This window comes from Rhagoletis pomonella, unplaced genomic scaffold (assembly GCF_013731165.1).
Source record: "Rhagoletis pomonella isolate Grant_MI unplaced genomic scaffold, Rhpom_1.0 Rhpom_scaffold_00006, whole genome shotgun sequence".
Taxonomy (NCBI): domain Eukaryota; kingdom Metazoa; phylum Arthropoda; class Insecta; order Diptera; family Tephritidae; genus Rhagoletis; species Rhagoletis pomonella.
In genome coordinates, this window is record NW_023458560.1 from 81032148 (window position 1) to 81051575 (window position 19428).

General features: G+C 39.8%; 3 protein-coding genes across 4 annotated transcripts in view; all 3 read right to left on the reverse strand.

Moving 5' to 3' along the window:
- Positions 1-326: 326 nt before the first annotated feature.
- Positions 327-3730, reverse strand: LOC118741434 (SPRY domain-containing SOCS box protein 3-like). Its single transcript, XM_036473407.1, has 3 exons — positions 3285-3730; positions 825-1051; positions 327-765 (listed from the first exon to the last, which is right to left on the reverse strand). Exons 1-3 carry the CDS (start codon positions 3715-3717, stop codon positions 514-516), a joined length of 912 nt encoding a protein of 303 aa, XP_036329300.1. The 5' UTR covers positions 3718-3730; the 3' UTR covers positions 327-513.
- A 427-nt stretch (positions 3731-4157) lies between these two features.
- Positions 4158-9965, reverse strand: LOC118741433. Of its 2 annotated transcripts, none has more exons than XM_036473406.1 (2): positions 8465-9965; positions 4158-4245 (listed from the first exon to the last, which is right to left on the reverse strand). In XM_036473406.1, exon 1 carries the CDS (start codon positions 9422-9424, stop codon positions 8507-8509), a length of 918 nt encoding a protein of 305 aa, XP_036329299.1. In that variant the 5' UTR covers positions 9425-9965; the 3' UTR covers positions 4158-4245; positions 8465-8506. The 2 variants fall into 2 exon arrangements, with proteins under 2 accessions (XP_036329299.1, XP_036329298.1); XM_036473405.1 differs by having other exon boundaries at positions 4203-4289.
- A 3641-nt stretch (positions 9966-13606) lies between these two features.
- LOC118741432 (collagen alpha-1(IV) chain) overlaps positions 13607-19428 on the reverse strand; it is a 12076-nt gene continuing 6254 nt past the window's right edge. Inside the window, exons 5-10 of the mRNA XM_036473404.1 lie at positions 18901-19428; positions 18345-18841; positions 16830-18280; positions 15791-16759; positions 14579-15723; positions 13607-14510 (exon numbers count right to left, since the gene is read on the reverse strand). The exon at positions 18901-19428 is cut by the window's right edge and continues 1 nt beyond it. Of these exons, the coding sequence (XP_036329297.1) occupies positions 14250-14510; positions 14579-15723; positions 15791-16759; positions 16830-18280; positions 18345-18841; positions 18901-19428 (4851 nt within the window). The 3' untranslated portion in view covers positions 13607-14249. The remainder of the gene's footprint in view (positions 14511-14578; positions 15724-15790; positions 16760-16829; positions 18281-18344; positions 18842-18900) is intronic.

The following is a 19428-nucleotide window of genomic DNA, read 5'->3' on the forward strand; positions in this document are numbered from 1 at the left end:
CTTCGAAACCATCAAATTCAATTTAGTGATTTGCTTAAATTCCACCCAGCTGTTTTCTTGTTGGCAAACCGCTGTTGGCAAACATTTTTTTCAACAGAAACTATCAGCTTCCCCTCAAAAATAAATATCATTTTTATCTCTCAATTTCCCCTACTTTGCAAGTTTTCTGCGTACGGGAACACAAAAAGCTTTCGATAACTTTCAATAATTGTCAGGTACGCGAATGCAACTAACTATTATTTGGTTATAGTGATTCAGAGAAATATACTCAGCTGACTCTTTTCTGAGTGCGATTTCGTACTGAAACTCTGCAAAAATCAACTAATACATATACATATACTATTTCTAAGTAATATTCTATGCATTGCTATTATTTATGTATAATGACAAATGAACTATATTTTTGTTTTACCGAAAAAAGGCGAACACAAACAAAAACATCATTGGTTAGTAACCAATCAACCGGGCCTGCACCAACTAAGTAACCACTTTCCCAGACCCAAACGCTACCTTCTAAAAGTCACATAGTATGTCATAATTATCCACCTGTCGCAGAGGTGCCACATCGTTCACCACCTCACTCAGATATTGCGTTATCAGTGGCGGCAACTTTAGTTTCACCAAATCCTCGCTCGTCTTGACATGCTTGATAATTTCGGCACGGCAACGATCTTGTAGATTCACAAAATCGCGTCGAGTACATTTCAGAGTCATTTCGGTTTTCGCAGCTGTAGAACAGACAATCGGATAAAGCGGTTCCTTGATCTGAAGAACAAAAAGGAATTAAAATCTACATATGTATTCGGTGAAACATATTCGCCCACCTTATCTAAACCTCGAAACGCGACGCCCAAGCATTTGCCATCTTTGTAATAGGTGAGCGTACCTTCGATCCCATCGAAGAGTATACCAATAACTGTGGGATGATTTTCTTTGAAGCGTTTGGTGTAAAGCAGCGCAACACCTTTGTGCCACAGTACTCCTTTGTGCGATAGACCCCAGCCATGTTCGTTCTCACCCAACATATTACGAAATGAGTTGGCGTGAAGACCTGCAATAAATATAACATAATTATAGAAAACAAGGAAATAAATGAAATAAGACTGTTTTCTTGGACTGATAACCGATCATTATTTTCTCTGCTGGATTTTCTCAAAGGACCTATCACTAAGAGAAGTTTCTGAATACTGATACTAGAATGGTACTTCATTTTATTATTTACGATGACACTTCAATGGCCCCGACCTGCTTCATCTCATTTGTCTGTAGACGTCAATCTGTTCTATCTTGAAGGTCGTGCGAAAGACTATCTTAACAATCCTAACCTAGCTTACCCCGTGGAGTTTTTGAATTCACTGGAGCCATCAGGAGTTACCCTCCATAATCTTAATTTAAATTTTGAAGCGCCCATTATTCTTCTTTCGTGACCATATTCCACGTAATATTTTTTTGTGTAAAATTTCTTTAAGATAGTACGCAGTTCATAAGAAATTTGCTACGCTTTCTATACTAAAGTGTTTTGTGAAAAAAGAGCTGTTTGCACCAGAAATATGTGCCCGCTCTATTATTTCTTAAGAAAAGAGCTAGGCAACAGGCTGTGAATGATCAGATGTCAAAATTCCTTGGTCACATACAAGAAATAATGGCAATTTTTTTCTTGACCGTTTTCTGGAGAGCTGAAAACCAAGCTTAATGCAAAAATTATTACTGGATGCTGGAAAGGAGTTGTTTTCTGTAAAAAGTCCCATTAATTTCCTCAGATCGTCCATTTGAATTTAAAAGCCTTCAGTTTCCGTTGGGGTTATCTTCACCATATCGATAAATAAATCTCAAGGTCTAACGTTAAAGGTGACTTCAAGCTGGAAAATACCTGCTTTACTAACGTTATACATATGTACGTTATATGTACATACTTATGTATATTAGACGGCACCAAAAAACCAAAGTGGATTTTTCTAATGCATACTCACTCATTTTATTGGTTTTGTCTTAAAAATTATTTTAATAAAATTTTATGCAATTCGGACCACGGCAACCCGTGCCGACTTTTACTTCTATACATATAAGGCGGTATAACTATACTCCCTACAGTATTAGGGCATAACATTTAGTAAATCGGCTTAGTTTTTATCAAGTTGACAGGATTTTTTCCAAACAACCATAAATTAAGAAAAATATATTTCCTAAGTTTACACAAAATATGGATGTCAATTAAAAGAAAAATTCAAAACAATATTAATTGTAACTATTGCATTTTGAAGAATCTTAGTTTAATTTAAATCCTATAAATCTGTGGTCATTAGCAATAATCGCCTAAGTCGAAAAACCTGAATTTGGGAGAAAACGCTTTAAACCTTTGGATTGTAATGTTAACCTTATGGGGAAGCCAAAATATTTTCATCTATTACTTTTTAAATAGCCTAGTTAACGAGTTGGGAGTTTCACATATACATAGAATAGTACTTGCAGAAAACAATAGCATATATGTATAACTCAATTCTTTCTTAAGTCGACTTAAGCGGGTTTTTGCTTACGACCACTGAAATATATAAAAGGATATTGAAAGTTAAAAACTGCAAAAAATATTGTCCTTTAAGTCCTTGGGAGAAATCCTGCCGACCTATTAAAAACATATGGCATTTTTCGCATTTTCAAAGTTTTCATTGACGATTAATGCAAGTTTTTAACTAAAACTTCAACTAACAGTCGGCACGGCACGGGTTATCGTTATCCTAAGGCCATAAAACTTCAAATATTTATAATCTATTAAGGCTAAAAAGCACAAATACAGAGGGTATGCATATCAAAATTTGTGAACAACTTTGTTTCCATATATTCTTGGGACAGTCTAATGCAGGGCTGGCAAACCTAAGGCACGCATGCCAACAAAATAATTTGGGCACGGTATTAATTGAGGACGCAATTTCTCAATTACTAGTAGTAGTATTTAGTAATAGTAAGTATTAGCTAATCTCGATATTTGTAGATATTTTCAAATCGGCCGAAATATTTTGGCGGAAATCATAAAATACATATATTAAATCTTATAACTCCGATGGCAAAACATTACCAATATTTTTTCGCTGTAGAGAGCTTGTAGATTTTCAGCCAGTAAATAGTCTGAAATGAAGTATCCACCGATTGAATGACAAAATAACTACTTTGACTCGGAAGAACTGTGATACCACAAATTAAAATCCTACTCACCCCATACCTAGACTACAAATAATGCTTTCTCATCTATTCATTACAAATTTTGTATAAGCTTTATTTAGAATACTTACGCGCTTGTTTTGTTCCAATACCGAACATAATGCTAGTGCCGAAAACCCGCTGTGACACATGCAGTTCCCAATAGAAACGACCATTGTTAAGAGGTCGCTTGCCCTGTACCCCGGCCGTACCCTTGCTCCAATTCGGATGGAAATGAACGGTGCGATTGTTGGCCCCACTTAATACTATCTCCTTGGAACGATGCCGTTTACTCCATGTCCAATTGTCTTCACATCCATGCTCTAGCGGCATGACTTTCTTTCGCCGACCCATTTGGGTAGAGGGGCTTCCAATGGCCGCGTTTGCGGTACCAATTGTTGCGTTTGTGCTGGAGGTCGAGGTCGCGCTCGTGGTAGCAGATGCTGCAGCTTGCAGCTCGGCAAGCGGGGCGACACGTTTTGGTGATGAGTTCAATGAATTATTGTCGTCATCCGAAGCCATCATTTTACAATTGTAACAGGACAAACACCAAATTCTGGCGAAACGTGCAATTGTGCTTGCAATCGAATTACCGAATTAACCTGCTATCTAATTCAATGTCAGTTCATTGCTTTTGTGGCGCTTCAATGTCATTCATGTCATTGATTTTTTTCAAGACTTGATGCAGCTTTTCAGAAATTTAATAGCTCTTCTAAGAGTTTGCATTTCTTTATTTCTTGCATTCAAGTTGTCTAGTCACATCGGCATTTTGCTAAAGAAAGGCCACCTCCGGTGCACATCGACGACTACACCTCTACTAAATAAGCTTTTCGCCTTTACCTGTGTAACGTTCAACAGCTTGTACTCTTATCTAGACGCAAATCGCTTCTTACCTCTTGACCCACTCTGGCTCGTCCTTTGTCTAAAATACCTGCGTATGTGAGTGTGTATGGCGCAGATTGGTTCCTTTGTCTAGTTGTCACTTTCTCCTAACCTATTCGCTCACTTATTGCATTATGATCTGATGACGACGATTTTTCGTAGCTTTTTAGGCTATTAAATGGCAAGGAATCTGAAAGGCTTAATATTTATTCGCACTAAAAAATACAAAAATATATTTAATAATATTTTACTATCAATTCAAAAATATGTATGTATATGTATGTATGTGTATAATCATGATAAAAATCAAGGTACATTGAACAGGTAGTATCAGTAGAGCAGCTGATTTGATTTATTATCAAATTATTTGGTCTCGAAAATGTCAAATATTTTTAATTTTTTCTCACAAAAATTCTGAATTGTTAAAATCCATTTGCATGTGAAACCTTTTTCCATACAAAACAAGCGATTGAATAGCAGCTTTTGGAACGTTCGCCCAACTCGGCAGCACGACCGGTGATTACTGGGCCTTGCAAAGGATAGATCAATGCTTCGAGAAGCAAACAAATTTACTAGGAAGGAAAGTTGCATCAATTTTTATTTTTTCCAATTTCAATTTTTTATTTTTTATAATTTTTTGTATTTCACATGGCACGCTTTGATTTAGAAGAAAAAATTCAGAACAGTTTTTGACACTTTCGATACCAGAAGCAACAACAAAATACACGCAAATGTTGTTTTTGCTCTACTGATACTACCTGTTTAATGTGCCAAACAATTAAAAAACAATTAAACAATTTAATTTTTAAATTTACTCACAAACTCACACACACATTTTCATTTTCAATCTCAAGCAACAACAATTTCGAACAATTTCAATTTTTTATTTTCACTTTTATATGATTTTAAAATGTTGGCAAACTTCAAAAAAAAATCATGGCCGACAAATTGAGAGAACGGTTCTACCTTGCTATGTTTTTATCATGTGTATAATATCCTAAGACTAAACAAACATTTAAGCAAAATATCATTCGAATAAAAAGAAAGCAATATTCGTATTGAAGTATAAGCAAAATAAAGTTGTGCTATCCGGGTGTTCGACTTTGTATGTTAAAGTAAAATTTCAGTCACCTATTTATTAATAATATTGACTATCATCGCCAAGTAGCGTGTATCTTTCAACGACTCACTCTCTGGTCACCGCTATATCGAGTTCTCAACTGCGAGCCGAAAGAGTTTTAATGAAGGCGAAAGGCTCGCTGGGATATGTTTAAGAAAACTGGTATGTAGTCAAAGGACTTGGCAGCAGTACAATGGAGTCGTTCAAATTTGCATGTCCGTCAGAAAAATACATTACATTATTTATCACACATGTAATGTATTACTACTTTTCCCGCTGGGTATTAATCGCCTTTATTCATAAAACTAGAGATAATATACTGATCAAATAATTTCGGCCAATAAGTATGTGTACATCAGTCTTACTAAAGTTGCTCAAAAAAGTGTGGGACGCACATGTGCAAAAGGCCCTATATTCCTAATAGGGTGGAAAATCATGTGAAACTGCTCTGCAAATCCTAGTTAGTAAGGTAAAGTAAGGTGGGTGTTTCGTCAGGGGATTTTCATGGCTGCCTTTGACAATGTTTTTCTTTTGCGAGCATCAGATAAACTGGCGTTAACAATACTGTAGTTTCTTGGCTTTGGCCAAGGCTTAGATGTTAACTGCCATCGTTCTGCACTTAATGAATTACCCAGTATAACTCTTTTAGATTTATTTCTTTTGGTGAGGCTTCAAAAGCTGCCTACATGAGCGCTTAGAGGTCCAGGATATGCCTTCAGACTAGACTTTCTTGGCTTCAAAATCTGCCTACATGAGCATATTGTCTCGCTTAGTGGTGCTGGATATGCCTTCAGACTGAGCTTTCTTGGCTTTTTTTATCAGAACCAGACCTTGGATACTCTAGGATCTTATCAGAGTTTGAAACTAGGGTTTAACATTTCTATTGTATATTGTCTACAAGATGAAGACTAGGGCGGGTCGAAAATCTAATTTTTCTCAAATCCCTTGGTAATAGTGAAAATATATTGTATCATGAAGTCAACAACAAGCCTGCGAAATATTAGTCTTTCATTTTAATTGTAAGAGCCCGCGCATCGACCGCCAAGTGACCCACAGCACACTAATCGAATAAGACTAATTCTTGTTAAAAATGCTGGGTTTAGCCAAAAATTTTGGTGCATATTATTAGATAATGAATCCTTTAACGCAAAAGATAAAGTCAAGTATCATTTCGCGCAGACCTTTATCTTATCGTTAATATCAAACTCATCTATTTTCAAGAAAATTTTAATTGTTCTCTTGATAATTGCACTGGCCTATAGTCAAAATATGTAAAGAACAATATTAATATTGCTGGCGTGCATTTAGATCGCTAGTTCCAAATATTCTAATCCTTTTTTAATATTAGCTATAGTTTGCGATTTTTTGCAAATTTAGGAATAATTTCGGTAGCTCTAATAGAATAGCCATTATTTTCCATCATCACGGAAAAATTTTGTTTATGCAAATTAGTATGGAAACACTGAACAGGCACAACTTCTAGACACACTGATTGGTTTACTTATGTTTATGCATACAATATAAAAATTGCAAATATAAAAAAATGATAAAAAATTTTGTTCAAGATTTTTTTTATTTTAAATAATTGGTTTATAATCTGAACTATTTTAGTCTTATTATTATCAAAAATCAGTAACATTAAGTCTCGCCTTCAATTTGTTAATTAATTTTCGAGTAACATTTACCAAAGTTATATCGAAAAACTTAAGTGGATTTCCAGTTTTTTTCTAAAAAAATTTCTCTTCAATTGTATAAATAACCTTTAAATAAAAGAACCGGATTACAGAAAACTGTGCAAGCTAGTGACTTTTTTCGTTCAAGCTGAATGCAAAGCAATATCGTCCAATTGGAGAGTCCGCAAAAGGATTTCCCAGGATATGTTAAAGACTATTGCATTTACTTACAGACACTTTTTCACATAATGGAATTAACTAAAATATTTATGTATATCTAAACACTTATTGCACGTCCCCTACTTTCATATAACGGCAAATTTAGAAACCGCGAAAAATGTGCTTCTGCGGCGACTAATGAAACCATGCCGCACCAGTTTTCAAGACTGCAAAAATGGACTTAAAATGGGCGTTTCTCACCCTAATTGTAATGTATGTAAATACTTATATGTTTGAAACTACTATTAACTTGTCGAACGATTCCTCATCTTTGACAATACATTCATTCAAAACGATCTTGAAAACTGACCAAATCGGCGTGACCAAGTCCATGGTCATTTTAATATTATATAAACATTAAAAGGTTTGAAATAAATCTCGTCTCACTTTTTTGTATTTTTCACTTGGTTGCTGAAGTAATGAAGAATTGAAAATTCATAAGGGAAAATCATAGTTTTCTTATTTTTTATTTTAATATCTTAAAAACGTGTAGACTTATTGAAAAATGATAAATGAACGTGAGGTTCTAAATTGAATAGCCCTTAATTTGATATATCGTCCTATTTACAAAAATTAACGCATTCCATAGATATTACCAGCCAAAGTTTCATTTTCAAAATCCGTATACTTTGATGCAATTGCGCGGGCTAAAGATAAGTATTAAATTAATCTTTCGTGGCCAATAACAATTGGCTGAGACCTAAGACATCATAATATTACTATTACAATGCGGTCAAATGACTTTTATTTTCCCCCATACAAAATCGACCCAGCCTAATGAAGACACTGTCTTACACTTTATCAGCAGTTGTCTGGCATTTCTCATTCTCAGGTTTGTTGGAAACCAGTGCTGTTAGTTCTACATATTCAACTCTCTGGAATCCTCCTTAAGCTTGTCTTCTACAATTAATATATGTATATCATGTGAAACATCATTTTCACGGCGGCCTATAGGCGATTTCAATTTCATATGGAATAGCAAATAGTGTACGGCGACTAACCTGTTCTTTCAAGTTGGAAATCCCGCTCACTTCGTATAGGGGTCCCTATATGTATATGTAAGTACATAGTACTATAATAAAACACAGATTAGTATTAATGACGCCACAAATTTTTCAACGTCGCCGAACACAACAACCCGTATAAAACCAAGCCGGAAGAAGATATATATATATATATATAGATGAACGGAATAAAAAACCTAAAGTCTGTTAGTGAGTAACGAGTTGCGACTTTATTGAAATTACTGCTTTGTAGGTGATTATGGGTATTTAAAGTAGACTTAAAGACAACCCCTTGAGGCCATTAGTCGTAAAGCGTTACAAAAAAAAAAAAAGCAAACGAACTCTTTTATCTTTATAAGTATGCGTTAACTCACCTGTATTTCGCAGATATCTTTCTTCAGTTCTTTCTCACTCATTCACAGGTGTGTTGTAGTTATAGTTGAATTTGGCGTTACCTTCTCTTCTAGAACTGGTGGCGATTCGTCGATGGATTCCTGTTCCTCAGCGCCGTAATAGGCAACACTCTCTATGGAGGTGGCTAAACCAGAATCTGTTGTGTCAATGTCAGTAAGCGACCCATTTACGTTGTATATAGCGGCGAAAGGTGACTGATGACCACTGGACGAGTTCGATGTGGACGTATCCCACAATGGACTACCACCGCTGCTCGAGCTACTGCTGCTAATAGTGCCGGCGTTTCTTGCCCTCATTGACTCTTCATATTGCTGTCGCCTCAAATACTGTCGGTTTAGTTGAAATTGCTTTTGCATTGGGTGTTGTAGCTGTTGTGGTTGTTGTTGTTGCTGTAGTGACGTTGTGGCACACAATCGATTTTTCAAATTACGCTTCAATTCACGATTCACTTTACGTTGCTGCCGCCGCTGCGCCCATGTATGCTCCAAGGCAGTGGTGCTGCTACCACCACAGAGCGGCTGCCAAAATCGTGGCCGATATTGTGATAGTGGATGGCTTTGTTCTACCTGTTGTTTTTGAGCTTTTCGCAACTCCAATTTCTGTAGATGAAAATGGTGACGACAGTATCCCTGCGGGCTGTTCGCGCAAAAACGACAAACTTCAGCTAAAATACCACCCGAGCCGTCTGGCTCACCGCACGCCGATGTAGAATTGCGCTTACGCGTCTGTTTATTGCTCTCCAAGCCCCCAGTGTGGTACTGCTCTAGCAGGAGCTTGCGTGTCGCGGCCGATGATGTCTCAGCGGCCTCTTTGAGTAGGCGTGAGTTCTTCGGATTGATCCATCGATCGTGTATATGCAGAACAAGCCGCTGACAGTATAAACATAGTGATTGAAACAATAACAACAAAACGATAATCATATATATGGAATGCTTGTGTTCAAGAATGGAAGGTGACGTAGATGGAGACCAATTGGCGACTAGTTAAAAATACTGCTGGTATGCGGTTGAGGTTTTCTTACTGACAGGTTTTTTTTTGTTGAAAACAAGATGCTGGCCGAAGGACTTAGAACGGACCCTGCGATTTCGTTGTAGGCTGAGGATTTTCTTCAATAAAGTACATACATGTGTATGTATGTCGACGTTGTCTGCGAAGGTGGGTGGATGGTAGATACTTTATAGGCGATTTTGTGTGTGTGTTTGTATTTGAGAAGAACTTTTCGATTTTTTCCAATGCCTTTCGCTTAAAGCTTATTGTTGGATGCAATTAATTTTCGTTTATTCTTAACCGAACAAAAAAAAAACAAAAACTTATAGAACCAGTAAATTTAACTTTCGTATTTTTCAATATTTTTAATAAATTTGTTTCTTCCACGAACACTTATCGACTTGTCGTGCACTCGCTCCTTAGCTAGCTCGTTAGATGGTCTGTATTACTCCATTCCTGTCTGACTTCTGTCAGCCGACTGCTCTACACTACTGCGCCCAGCAACCCCCTTTTCGCTCGCTCCGAATTTTCCAGTCTGCATTGCAGTCATCCAGCCAACCCCATTTGACTTTTTATCTACCGCTTCATCTACTCATTTGTGATTTTCCACCCCCAATTGGATCAGCCAATGTCAATATGTATGCACCTACATATATATTTGTATATGTACATATATGAATAAGTTTTTGCAGAATTATTACCGTTTTCTTCTGTGTTTAATTTTATCAAATTCTTTGTTTTGTTACCGGCGTTCGCTCACGCCACCCTTTCTAAGTGTGTTCATGTATTGCTCTTTAAACCTGGTTCTGTTAAGCCTTAACAGTCGCAAGTGCTTCATACCTAATATGGTGTGTATGTATATAAACTTGTGTATAGTAAGTTAATACATATGTGTATATACATACATACATATGTATATATGTACGGATATTTTCGCCCGCATTATGCGTATTTGCTTATCAGCAGCTGATATTTTTAGTAGATGCATACATTTGCATATAGACACATCCCAGTGGGAAAATGTAATGTATGGTAATCGAAAAAATAATCAGCAAACAACCGTTGTCACATTCGAAAATGCCTTTTTCCATGGCGCTGTTCTAAAAAAATAAGGCATTAAATATTGTAGTATCTAGTAAACGAGGAATGTATGCGATTTAATATGAATTTTTTGGGATTTTTCGGATACATTAAGCCCGGATCACACAATGGATGGAATGCCTTAATTCATCTCCTAATGGTGTGATTTCACAATAAATTGTCTCATGCGGCAATCGAGGCCAATATTGTGCTTATTGTGCCCAATCAAACATAAACCGGGTGCAACAACAATTGTTTGAAATGTTTTGAATCGTGTGACAGCACAGAAATTGGAAAATTTCAAGTCGTTTTCATTTGTTGCGTCCTTGAGTGTCCCCCTAGGTAGCATTCTTGGTCTAATTTTATTTATTCTCTTCATCAATGACACTGGTTCCTGTTTTAAAAATTAGAAAGTTTTACTTTTTACTATTTTTCGTAGTATAACCTGCGAGACCGATTCTCATCTGCTACAACAGGACTTAAATAATCTCATCGAATGGAGTCACAGGAGCAAATTTTCATGCAATACTAACAAATGTTTCCATATGTCTATTTCTAAATCTCCGGAGTTTCGGCAACCGTGCTATACTATTGCTAATCACTAACTTATCTTAGTTAAATATTTTATTGATCTTGGAGTTGTGTTCGATAATCGTTTTACTTTCAGAAATCACATATCGCAAACCGTCTTCAAAAGAGTCATAACTCAAAATTTTGTATTTTTGAGATTATGCGCTAAAAATGTACGCAGAGCTTCTATTTACCTTTCAGCAAAAGTTGGAGCATAATTTGTTAAAAAAAAACCCTAAGGTAAAGTCGCCCTTGCCCATATGATTAGCATGTGCTAAGAAATAGTTTTTCACATTATTTTGAGTTGTGACTCTTTTGAAGACGGTATGCGATATGTTATGTCCTTCCCAAGGTTTATAGTAGGAGTCCTCATCTAAAGTGATCAAAGGATAAATTGCTTAAATTTTTCAGTTTATCCGCATTCCTACATGAACGCACCTTGGTAAATAATTGCATAATTTGCATTGTTTATTATTTAACTTATATGGCTAGTTACGTTTCAGTCTTACCTCGTCCATTGTGTTCATTTGCTTTTTATGTGTTTGTAGCGCAAGCGACCACCTGGCAACCTGTCAGGGTAGAATCCACCAAAATCGTTTGATAAAATGATAAAATTTGGTTAAGTCGACTTCCATACAAGATTTGACAGTTCATTTATCAAAATGATAAATTTATAATTTTATCAATTTTATCAGCAGTTTATCATTTTTGATTTCAAAGGATTTTAAATATTTGTATACCAGGAGACTTCTCTACAACACTTAAGTTCGTTCAAAACTTGAGTATGCCGCTATTATTTGGAATCCGATTTATAATTGCCATGCTACTAGAATTGAAAGGGTGCAACGTAAGTTCATTCGCTTTGCACTTCAATCGATAAAATTTGAAGAGCCGCTGCCCTCCATATAGTGCTCGCTATATATTAATAAGCTTAAAATCACTTAAGAGCAGAAGAATAATCCAGTTTCTAATGTTTGTTCACGATGTAATTAATGGTTTCGTTGACCGTTCCGAACTTCTCGGGCTAATTGGCTTCAATCGGAGTATTTGGCTGAAGAAGTCGTATCAGAAAATCAATTTTCGGGTGTGGTGTAGTCGGAATTTACTTTAGCTTAAGCCATTGTGTGCAATGAATAGAAACAGAGTTTATTTGACTAGCAATGCAGCAGTCGGCATTTTCTATATTGGTGGCTATCACAGAATCCATCGTAGTTCGATTTTTCGTGAAATCTACGAAAATGCGATCACTGAATCCGTCGGGTTTTGTATCCAGACTTACTCTTAGATATACTTCTCTCCGGGAGAAGTCTGAATTGTGACTCCTTTAAGTGTGTGTATCATTTACTATTTCTCTGTTTCTTTAAAAATCACGTGCGTAAAGATATGGGGAGTTTATACATAACTGCGTAAATAAAAAAAAAAATCTTAAAAATGACATTAATAAAGAATCATATGTAAAGAGAGACAAAGATGCAAGAAAATTTTGGCTCACAATATTTACACCGGGAAAAACTTCGGTCGGCGCACAGTGGGGCAAATGAAGGGGGTCGTGGACAAATCAGTCTAGAGGTCTAAATTTTGATCCAATTAACAATTTTATTTCTTTAAATTAAAGATGACGAAATTCCTTGTCAACAGTGAGAGCCGTTTTTTAAGATTTTAAAATTTTTTACAATTATGTTTTTTAAAAAGAAAAAAATGTTTTTAAAAATACACTAATGCATACAAAATGTATTTCGATTAGTAAAGGGCACCTCAATAATAACTTCAATAGATAATACAATATATGTAGGGCTGTGCGATTAATTGATTACTTAAAATTTTAATTAATCATAAAGTAAATAACTCAATTATTCGATTAATTGGATACTATGATTACTCAAAAGTTCAGTTACTCGAGTAATCAAGATTTTTGATTAACCAAAAAAAAACATTTGAGTAATTTGCTTTATGATTAATCAACATTTCGAGTAAAATGAGTAATCAACATTTCAACTCTTTACATATGTATAAAGTAGTTAAAGTTCCTTGATACTTTCAAAACAACGTTTCTGTTTTCAAAAATTAAAACGAAACATTTTTTTCTATACAGAAGGTAAAAAAGAAAATAAGCATTTTCCAAAACAAACTCTTTTAACGAGCAAAATCATTTTTTTTGATTAATCATATTTCAAGTAACTCGATTAATCATCGTTTTGAGTAATCAAAATCTTGATTACTCGAGTAATTGATTAACCGAATAACTGATTAACCACCTTGCTCGAGTAATCGAATAATCGCACAGCCCTAAATATATGTGTATAATATACTGTGTAAAGTTTCAGAAGAATTATTTAAATAAAAGACTTTTTAAGGTACGTCGTTTCTTTTAGTCCATCCAAAACGTAGAAGATAATTTTTCTTACACCCATAGAAATTGTGTTGATAAGTATATACTACTCGTATTTTTCTTTTTTAAATGACTCGATTGATTTTATAAAATTCTTAAGTTTTTCGCTTTATTTAGCAGTTTAGTGTAAAAAAAATGTATGGATGTATGTAGATTGTGCCTATGGATTGCATTCAATTTCTGTACATACATACATATGTACATAAATATTCGGTATTTGTGTTTCGTTTTATTATTATTCTCTTCATACAAATATACAGTTAATTAGATGGCTACTACACATTTACATATTTAGTTATGTTTTATTATTTAGTTTTATTTCGCTTATAATTTACATGCTAATATTACAATTAAAAAACAAGAAGCTTTAGACATTTGCAGTTGCAACTTCATAGTATAATGACAGAATTTTTGTTTCATTTTGGTTTATAAGTATTCGTAAACATTAACATTAACACTTGGGCAAGTACTTTTCGATTACATATGTATATAATAATATAATCATTAGAAACTACAATGTGAGCGTAAATTTCATTCTAAGGCAATTATAAGGAAATCATAGCAAATTGTTACCTGTAACAATTTTTCAGGGTTTCAGGCTTTCTCGAATGTAAAGTTTAATAAAGTTATTCAATAAAATTATCTTTAGGCTTAAAATGGCAAATACAAATTTGGAGGATGGGGGGGGGAAAAAATGTTTATATAAGACTGCAGCTTACTTATGTCGAATTTTTTATACACACTGTACACCTCGATACTCTTTGTAGCAGATTTCCAGCCTTGAGCGTTTGCATTGCTGGACGTTGGAACTGTTCATGGTTCTCGACTGTGACCAACCAGAAGCTGGTCATTGTTTCGTAGAAGTGGCAGTGACCCTTGCCGCCATTGCATTCGATGAATGGTGTGGCGCGGAAATCTTCCAAGCAAGAACCGGGCGATGCTAGCGCTTGGCCACCACCGCCATTACCAACGGCAGTATGCTAGAAGTATAGAGTAAATAAAGAAATTGAGCCGTTCAGACTACATATTCACAAATGAAATGAATTACCATAACGAAGCTGTAGCCTATCCATAGGCTCTCCCATCCATAGGGGCAGTCGGGAATGGTTAGCGACTGGCTGTGTACAGCGATGACATTCGCTGGTGCCTCGCATACCACACAGCGCGATATATATTTGCTAATTTCCTGGTTGTTGATAGGCATCATTGGAATGGGAGCGGATGTTGAAAGCCAGAAGGTCTTATCGTTTCTCGAGGCGTAGTTGCAAACGTTGTTCTGGCCACATGACATCACTGGCAGTGTTGAGAAGCGACGCACGCAAGAGCCGGCCGATCCGAGTTCTTGGTTGTGCGCATAATCGTTACCGTCCACGTATAACATTGAGAAACCTGTCCATAATTCGATTTGACCTAGCGGGCAACGTGGTATTTCTTCAGATTGACTGTGCTTAACCAGCAATATGCCAGTCAGATAATCTTGTGCTGCTGTGCAAGCGGCACCAGTGTCTCCTTGTGGTCCGGGCAGACCCGGCGAACCGTCACGGCCTTGTGGGCCTGGGAAACCTTGTTCACCTTTAGGTCCGGGCCGTCCTATTTGACCAATGAGACCAGTCAAACCCATGTCACCTTTCTCGCCACGTTCACCTTGTAAGCCAATCAAACCACGGGGGCCTGGTGGACCACGATCTCCTTTCTCGCCGTCGCGACCTGGGTGTCCAGGTTCACCTTTAGGTCCTGGTGGGGGTACTAGACCAGGTTCACCTTTTTGGCCAGATAATCCAGGTACGCCGTCTCGTCCATCGCGACCTTTAGGTCCAGTTGATCCCTTTTCACCAGGCGCTCCAACTGGTCCAGGTGCTCCATCTAAACCTGGGAAACCGCGATCGCCTTTCATACCATTGAGACCCGGTAAACCTTGTGGACCACGTAGACCTTGTTCTCCTTTTTCACCCTTTTGTCCTTCGAAACCAGCCAAACCTCGTTCTCCTTTAGGACCTGGGAAACCCATATCACCCTTCAAGCCAGGCGCACCAGGTAAACCATCAGCACCATCACGTCCGGGAAGTCCCATTTGACCACGTTCACCTTTTGGACCAGATGGGCCAACGGGACCAGGCAGACCAACCAAACCAGGCATGCCAGCGAGACCAGGAAGTCCTTTTTCGCCTTTTTGTCCAATAGAACCAGGAGCACCTAAAGATCGTAGAAATAAATATGTAGTATCTGGTGGTTGGCTTTAATGTAATGCGAGATAATTTACCTTCACGTCCGTTCTTTCCAGATCTTCCAGGTAAACCTTTTTCTCCTTTAATTGCAGGTCCAGGTGCTCCGGGCTCGCCAACAGGACCTTGATCGCCCTTTAAACCAGGTGCGCCATTTAAGCCAGGTATGCCCAGTGGACCAGGCAGACCACGTTCGCCCTTTTGTCCGCTCAATCCGGGCAAACCTTGATTACCTTTAAGTCCAATTGGACCAGGCAAACCAACCACACCAAATTCACCCATTTCTCCTTTGTCTCCTTTAATGGTGATAGGTTGAGCATCACGACCGCTTTGACCAGGAAAACCGCGTTCGCCCTTCGGTCCCAGAGGCCCAGATAAACCGGGGAAGCCAGTAGCACCCTTGTCACCTTTTACACCCTGCAGACCTGGATAACCGTGATCTCCCTTGTCTCCCTTAGCGCCAGAATAGCCAACAGGGCCAGGCGTGCCTGTTTCTCCAGGCCTTCCATCTAAGCCAGGAGCTCCTGGTGCACCAGGTAAGCCCATGTCACCTTTATCACCTTTTTGTCCATTCATGCCAGGGAATCCCGCTTCTCCCTTTGCTCCAGATATGCCATCGCGACCATCAATGCCATCACGTCCTCGATCACCCTTGTCACCCTTCGCACCAGGGCTGCCGTGAATAGACATACCCGGAAAACCTTTTTCGCCAGGCAATCCAGGTGCACCAGGAAGACCTTCAGGACCACGCAATCCAGATAAGCCAGGTTCACCTTTTTGTCCCTTTTCAGCTGCGTCACCCGGTAAACCTTGTGCACCATCGAAACCGGGTAAACCTTGAGCACCCTTTTCTCCATCCAAGCCAGGACGACCGTCAGTTCCAGGAAGGCCTTGTGGCCCAATATCACCTTTAATGCCCATTGGGCCAGGAGCACCGGGAGGTCCTCTTGGGCCAGTTAAACCGTCATTACCAGTCAAACCAATTTCACCTTTGTCTCCCTTCGTACCTGGGAAGGAAGGGCAGTATTTCGCATTGCAATTATGATTCAACTATATGTATCTAAACTATTTTCTTACCAGGAATACCGGCAGGACCAGGAGCGCCACGCTTTCCAGGGGGTCCATTAGCGCCAGGGAAACCTTTAGGTCCATCATTGCCAGGAGCACCACGGTCGCCTTTAGATCCGGGCATGCCAACCCACCCTGGGTTTCCAGGTTCGCCCTTTGCTCCATCACGTCCCTGCACACCATCCACACCAGGTTTTCCAGGTGGACCTTGAGGTCCTGGTGGTCCCAGTGGGCCAGTATCACCTTTAGGGCCGACGGCTCCAGTCAAACCAGTTGCGCCAGGCAGACCGGCATCACCTTTGTCACCAGGATATCCAACAGCTCCATCTGGACCAGGTGGACCATAAGCACCAGGAGCTCCTCGATCTCCTTTAAGACCAGATAAGCCATCGCGGCCTTGTGGTCCAGGGGGACCAGCAACTGAGATGCCTTGTTCTCCCTTTTGGCCGCGTTCCCCATTCCTTCCAGGGGGTCCTCTAAGTCCATCTTTTCCAGGGTTTCCAGGGGCTCCCATAACACCAGGACTACCCCTTTCACCACGCGGACCAGTTAAACCTCGTGGTCCTACAGGTCCCACCGGACCTTGTGGACCCATTTCACCTTTCAGTCCTTGAAATCCTTGGTCACCTTTGTCACCCATGGGGCCCATTGGACCTGGCATTCCAGGTATGCCTCGATCACCTTTGTTTCCTTTAGCTGGCACTGTCAACATGGCGGCGTCACAAGTTCCTGGATCTCCTTTTTGTCCAGAATATCCAGAGGTACCTTTGTCTCCCTTAATTCCATCGCGACCTGGGCGACCAGGTTCACCCTTGATGCTTAAGCCGGGGAGACCATCACGTCCGTCGCGTCCTGGGTTTCCAGGTATGCCGTCCACACCTGGTGGACCAGGGAAACCTTTGTCACCTTTAGCACCTATTTCTCCTTTAACGCCGCTGATACCAGGAAAACCGGCATCACCACGGTCACCTTTTAAGCCGGGTGCACCAGGATAACCTCTATCACCTTTTTCACCTTTCTCTCCCCTGACAAGACTTAAGTCGACAATTGCATCTTTACCAGCGGGACCTTCAGCTCCAGGAAGACCGTCCCTGCCATCTTCACCCTTTTCACCGGGTGGTCCATCCATACCAGCGATTCCATCAGCGCCACGTTCGCCAGGTGCACCAACAGCTCCGGGGGGACCACGTAAGCCAGGTTGGCCAGGAATACCATCCAAACCGCGATCACCTTTATCGCCCTTGAAACCAGGAGGGCAGGACGAGCATTTACCACCAGCATCACCTTTGAGACCCATGTCACCTTTCTGGCCGGGAAAACCAGGACGGCCTTGATCTCCCTTTTGGCCAGGCAGGCCTGCACGACCAGGTGAACCAGGACGTCCAAATTTAGAATCACCAGGAGCGCCAGCATTACCTTTGAAACCCCGTTCACCTTTTTGACCCTTCAGACCAGGAATACTATTTGAAAGAGAGTTTTAAATAAACAATTTTATTGTTTTATTTAATACTTTCTCACACTTACCCGGGAGTACCATCGTCACCCTTAGGGCCAACTTCCCCAATGCCAGGATATCCGGGTTCACCTTTCTGTCCTTCAGGTCCTGGTGGTCCAGTATGACCCATGGGACCAACGGGACCGGGTGGACCTGTGCGACCTGCATTACCTTTCTCTCCTTTATCACCAGGTGGGCCTTCAACACCAGGACGGCCAGGTAAACCTGGGCCACCCTTAGGGCCGGGGAAACCCTGTAGACCAGGAGGACCATCAACACCATCCAATCCTTTTGGACCAGGCGAACCAGTGTATCCACGTGGGCCTTTGGGGCCAGGTGCGCCGGGAGAGCCTCGACCGCCCCCAGGTGGACCTGGAGGACCTAGCAAACCACGTTCTCCGGGCCTACCTGGAAGACCTGGTTCACCCTTTTGACCCGGTTTACCAGACAATCCATTTAAGCCAGTCTCGCCGCGGTCACCCTTCTGACCGGCTGGTCCAGGGGGTCCGAAATTACCTTGACGTCCCTAAATTATTAATAAATCTTAAATAAAATATTTAAAATTGGTATTTAGAAATAGCGTACTCTATCGCCAGGACCGCCCGGCAAGCCTTTTTCACCCTTCATACCATCTCGTCCTGTTTCTCCAGTATAACCAGGATCACCTTTGGGTCCAGGTGTACCTGAATCACCTTTTTCGCCTCTTTCACCTTTTTCTCCCATTATGGTTTGCTCGGTAGTTGAGTGTTTCACGGATGCAGGTTCTCCTTTCTCGCCCTTTTCACCTTTTTTGCCAGGTTGCGGTGGAGCAAAGCATGGTGCACCCTTTTCACCTTTCAAACCACGATCACCACGAGGACCCGATGGACCATACGGGCCAGTATCACCTCGATCGCCCTTAGGACCCTGTTGACCTTCAGGGCCTGGATTGCCAGAACGCCCAGCAAAACCGGGTTCACCCTTTTCTCCTTTAGCATAATCTCCATTTTCCTTTGCCGGTTCACCTTTCTCACCCTTAACGCCAGGCTGGCCTGGATAGCCGCGCGGACCAGCCATACCACTCAAACCTTGTAGACCGGGTATACCGTCTTGGCCATCGCAACCATCTTTTCC

What these genes read in the sequence shown, in the direction of transcription:
- LOC118741434 (XM_036473407.1), bottom strand. Translation starts at nt 3,717, where the DNA reads ATGATGGCTTCGGATGACGACAATAATTCATTGAACTCATCACCAAAA. An exon ending in TATTGGAACAAAACAAGCGC is followed by an intron (nt 1,052 to 3,284) that starts GTAAGTATTCTA and finishes TATTTATTGCAG; the next exon opens with GTCTTCACGCCAACTCATTT. An exon ending in CGTTTCGAGGTTTAGATAAG is followed by an intron (nt 766 to 824) that starts GTGGGCGAATAT and finishes TTTGTTCTTCAG; the next exon opens with ATCAAGGAACCGCTTTATCC.
- LOC118741433 (XM_036473406.1), bottom strand. Translation starts at nt 9,424, where the DNA reads ATGATTATCGTTTTGTTGTTATTGTTTCAATCACTATGTTTATACTGT.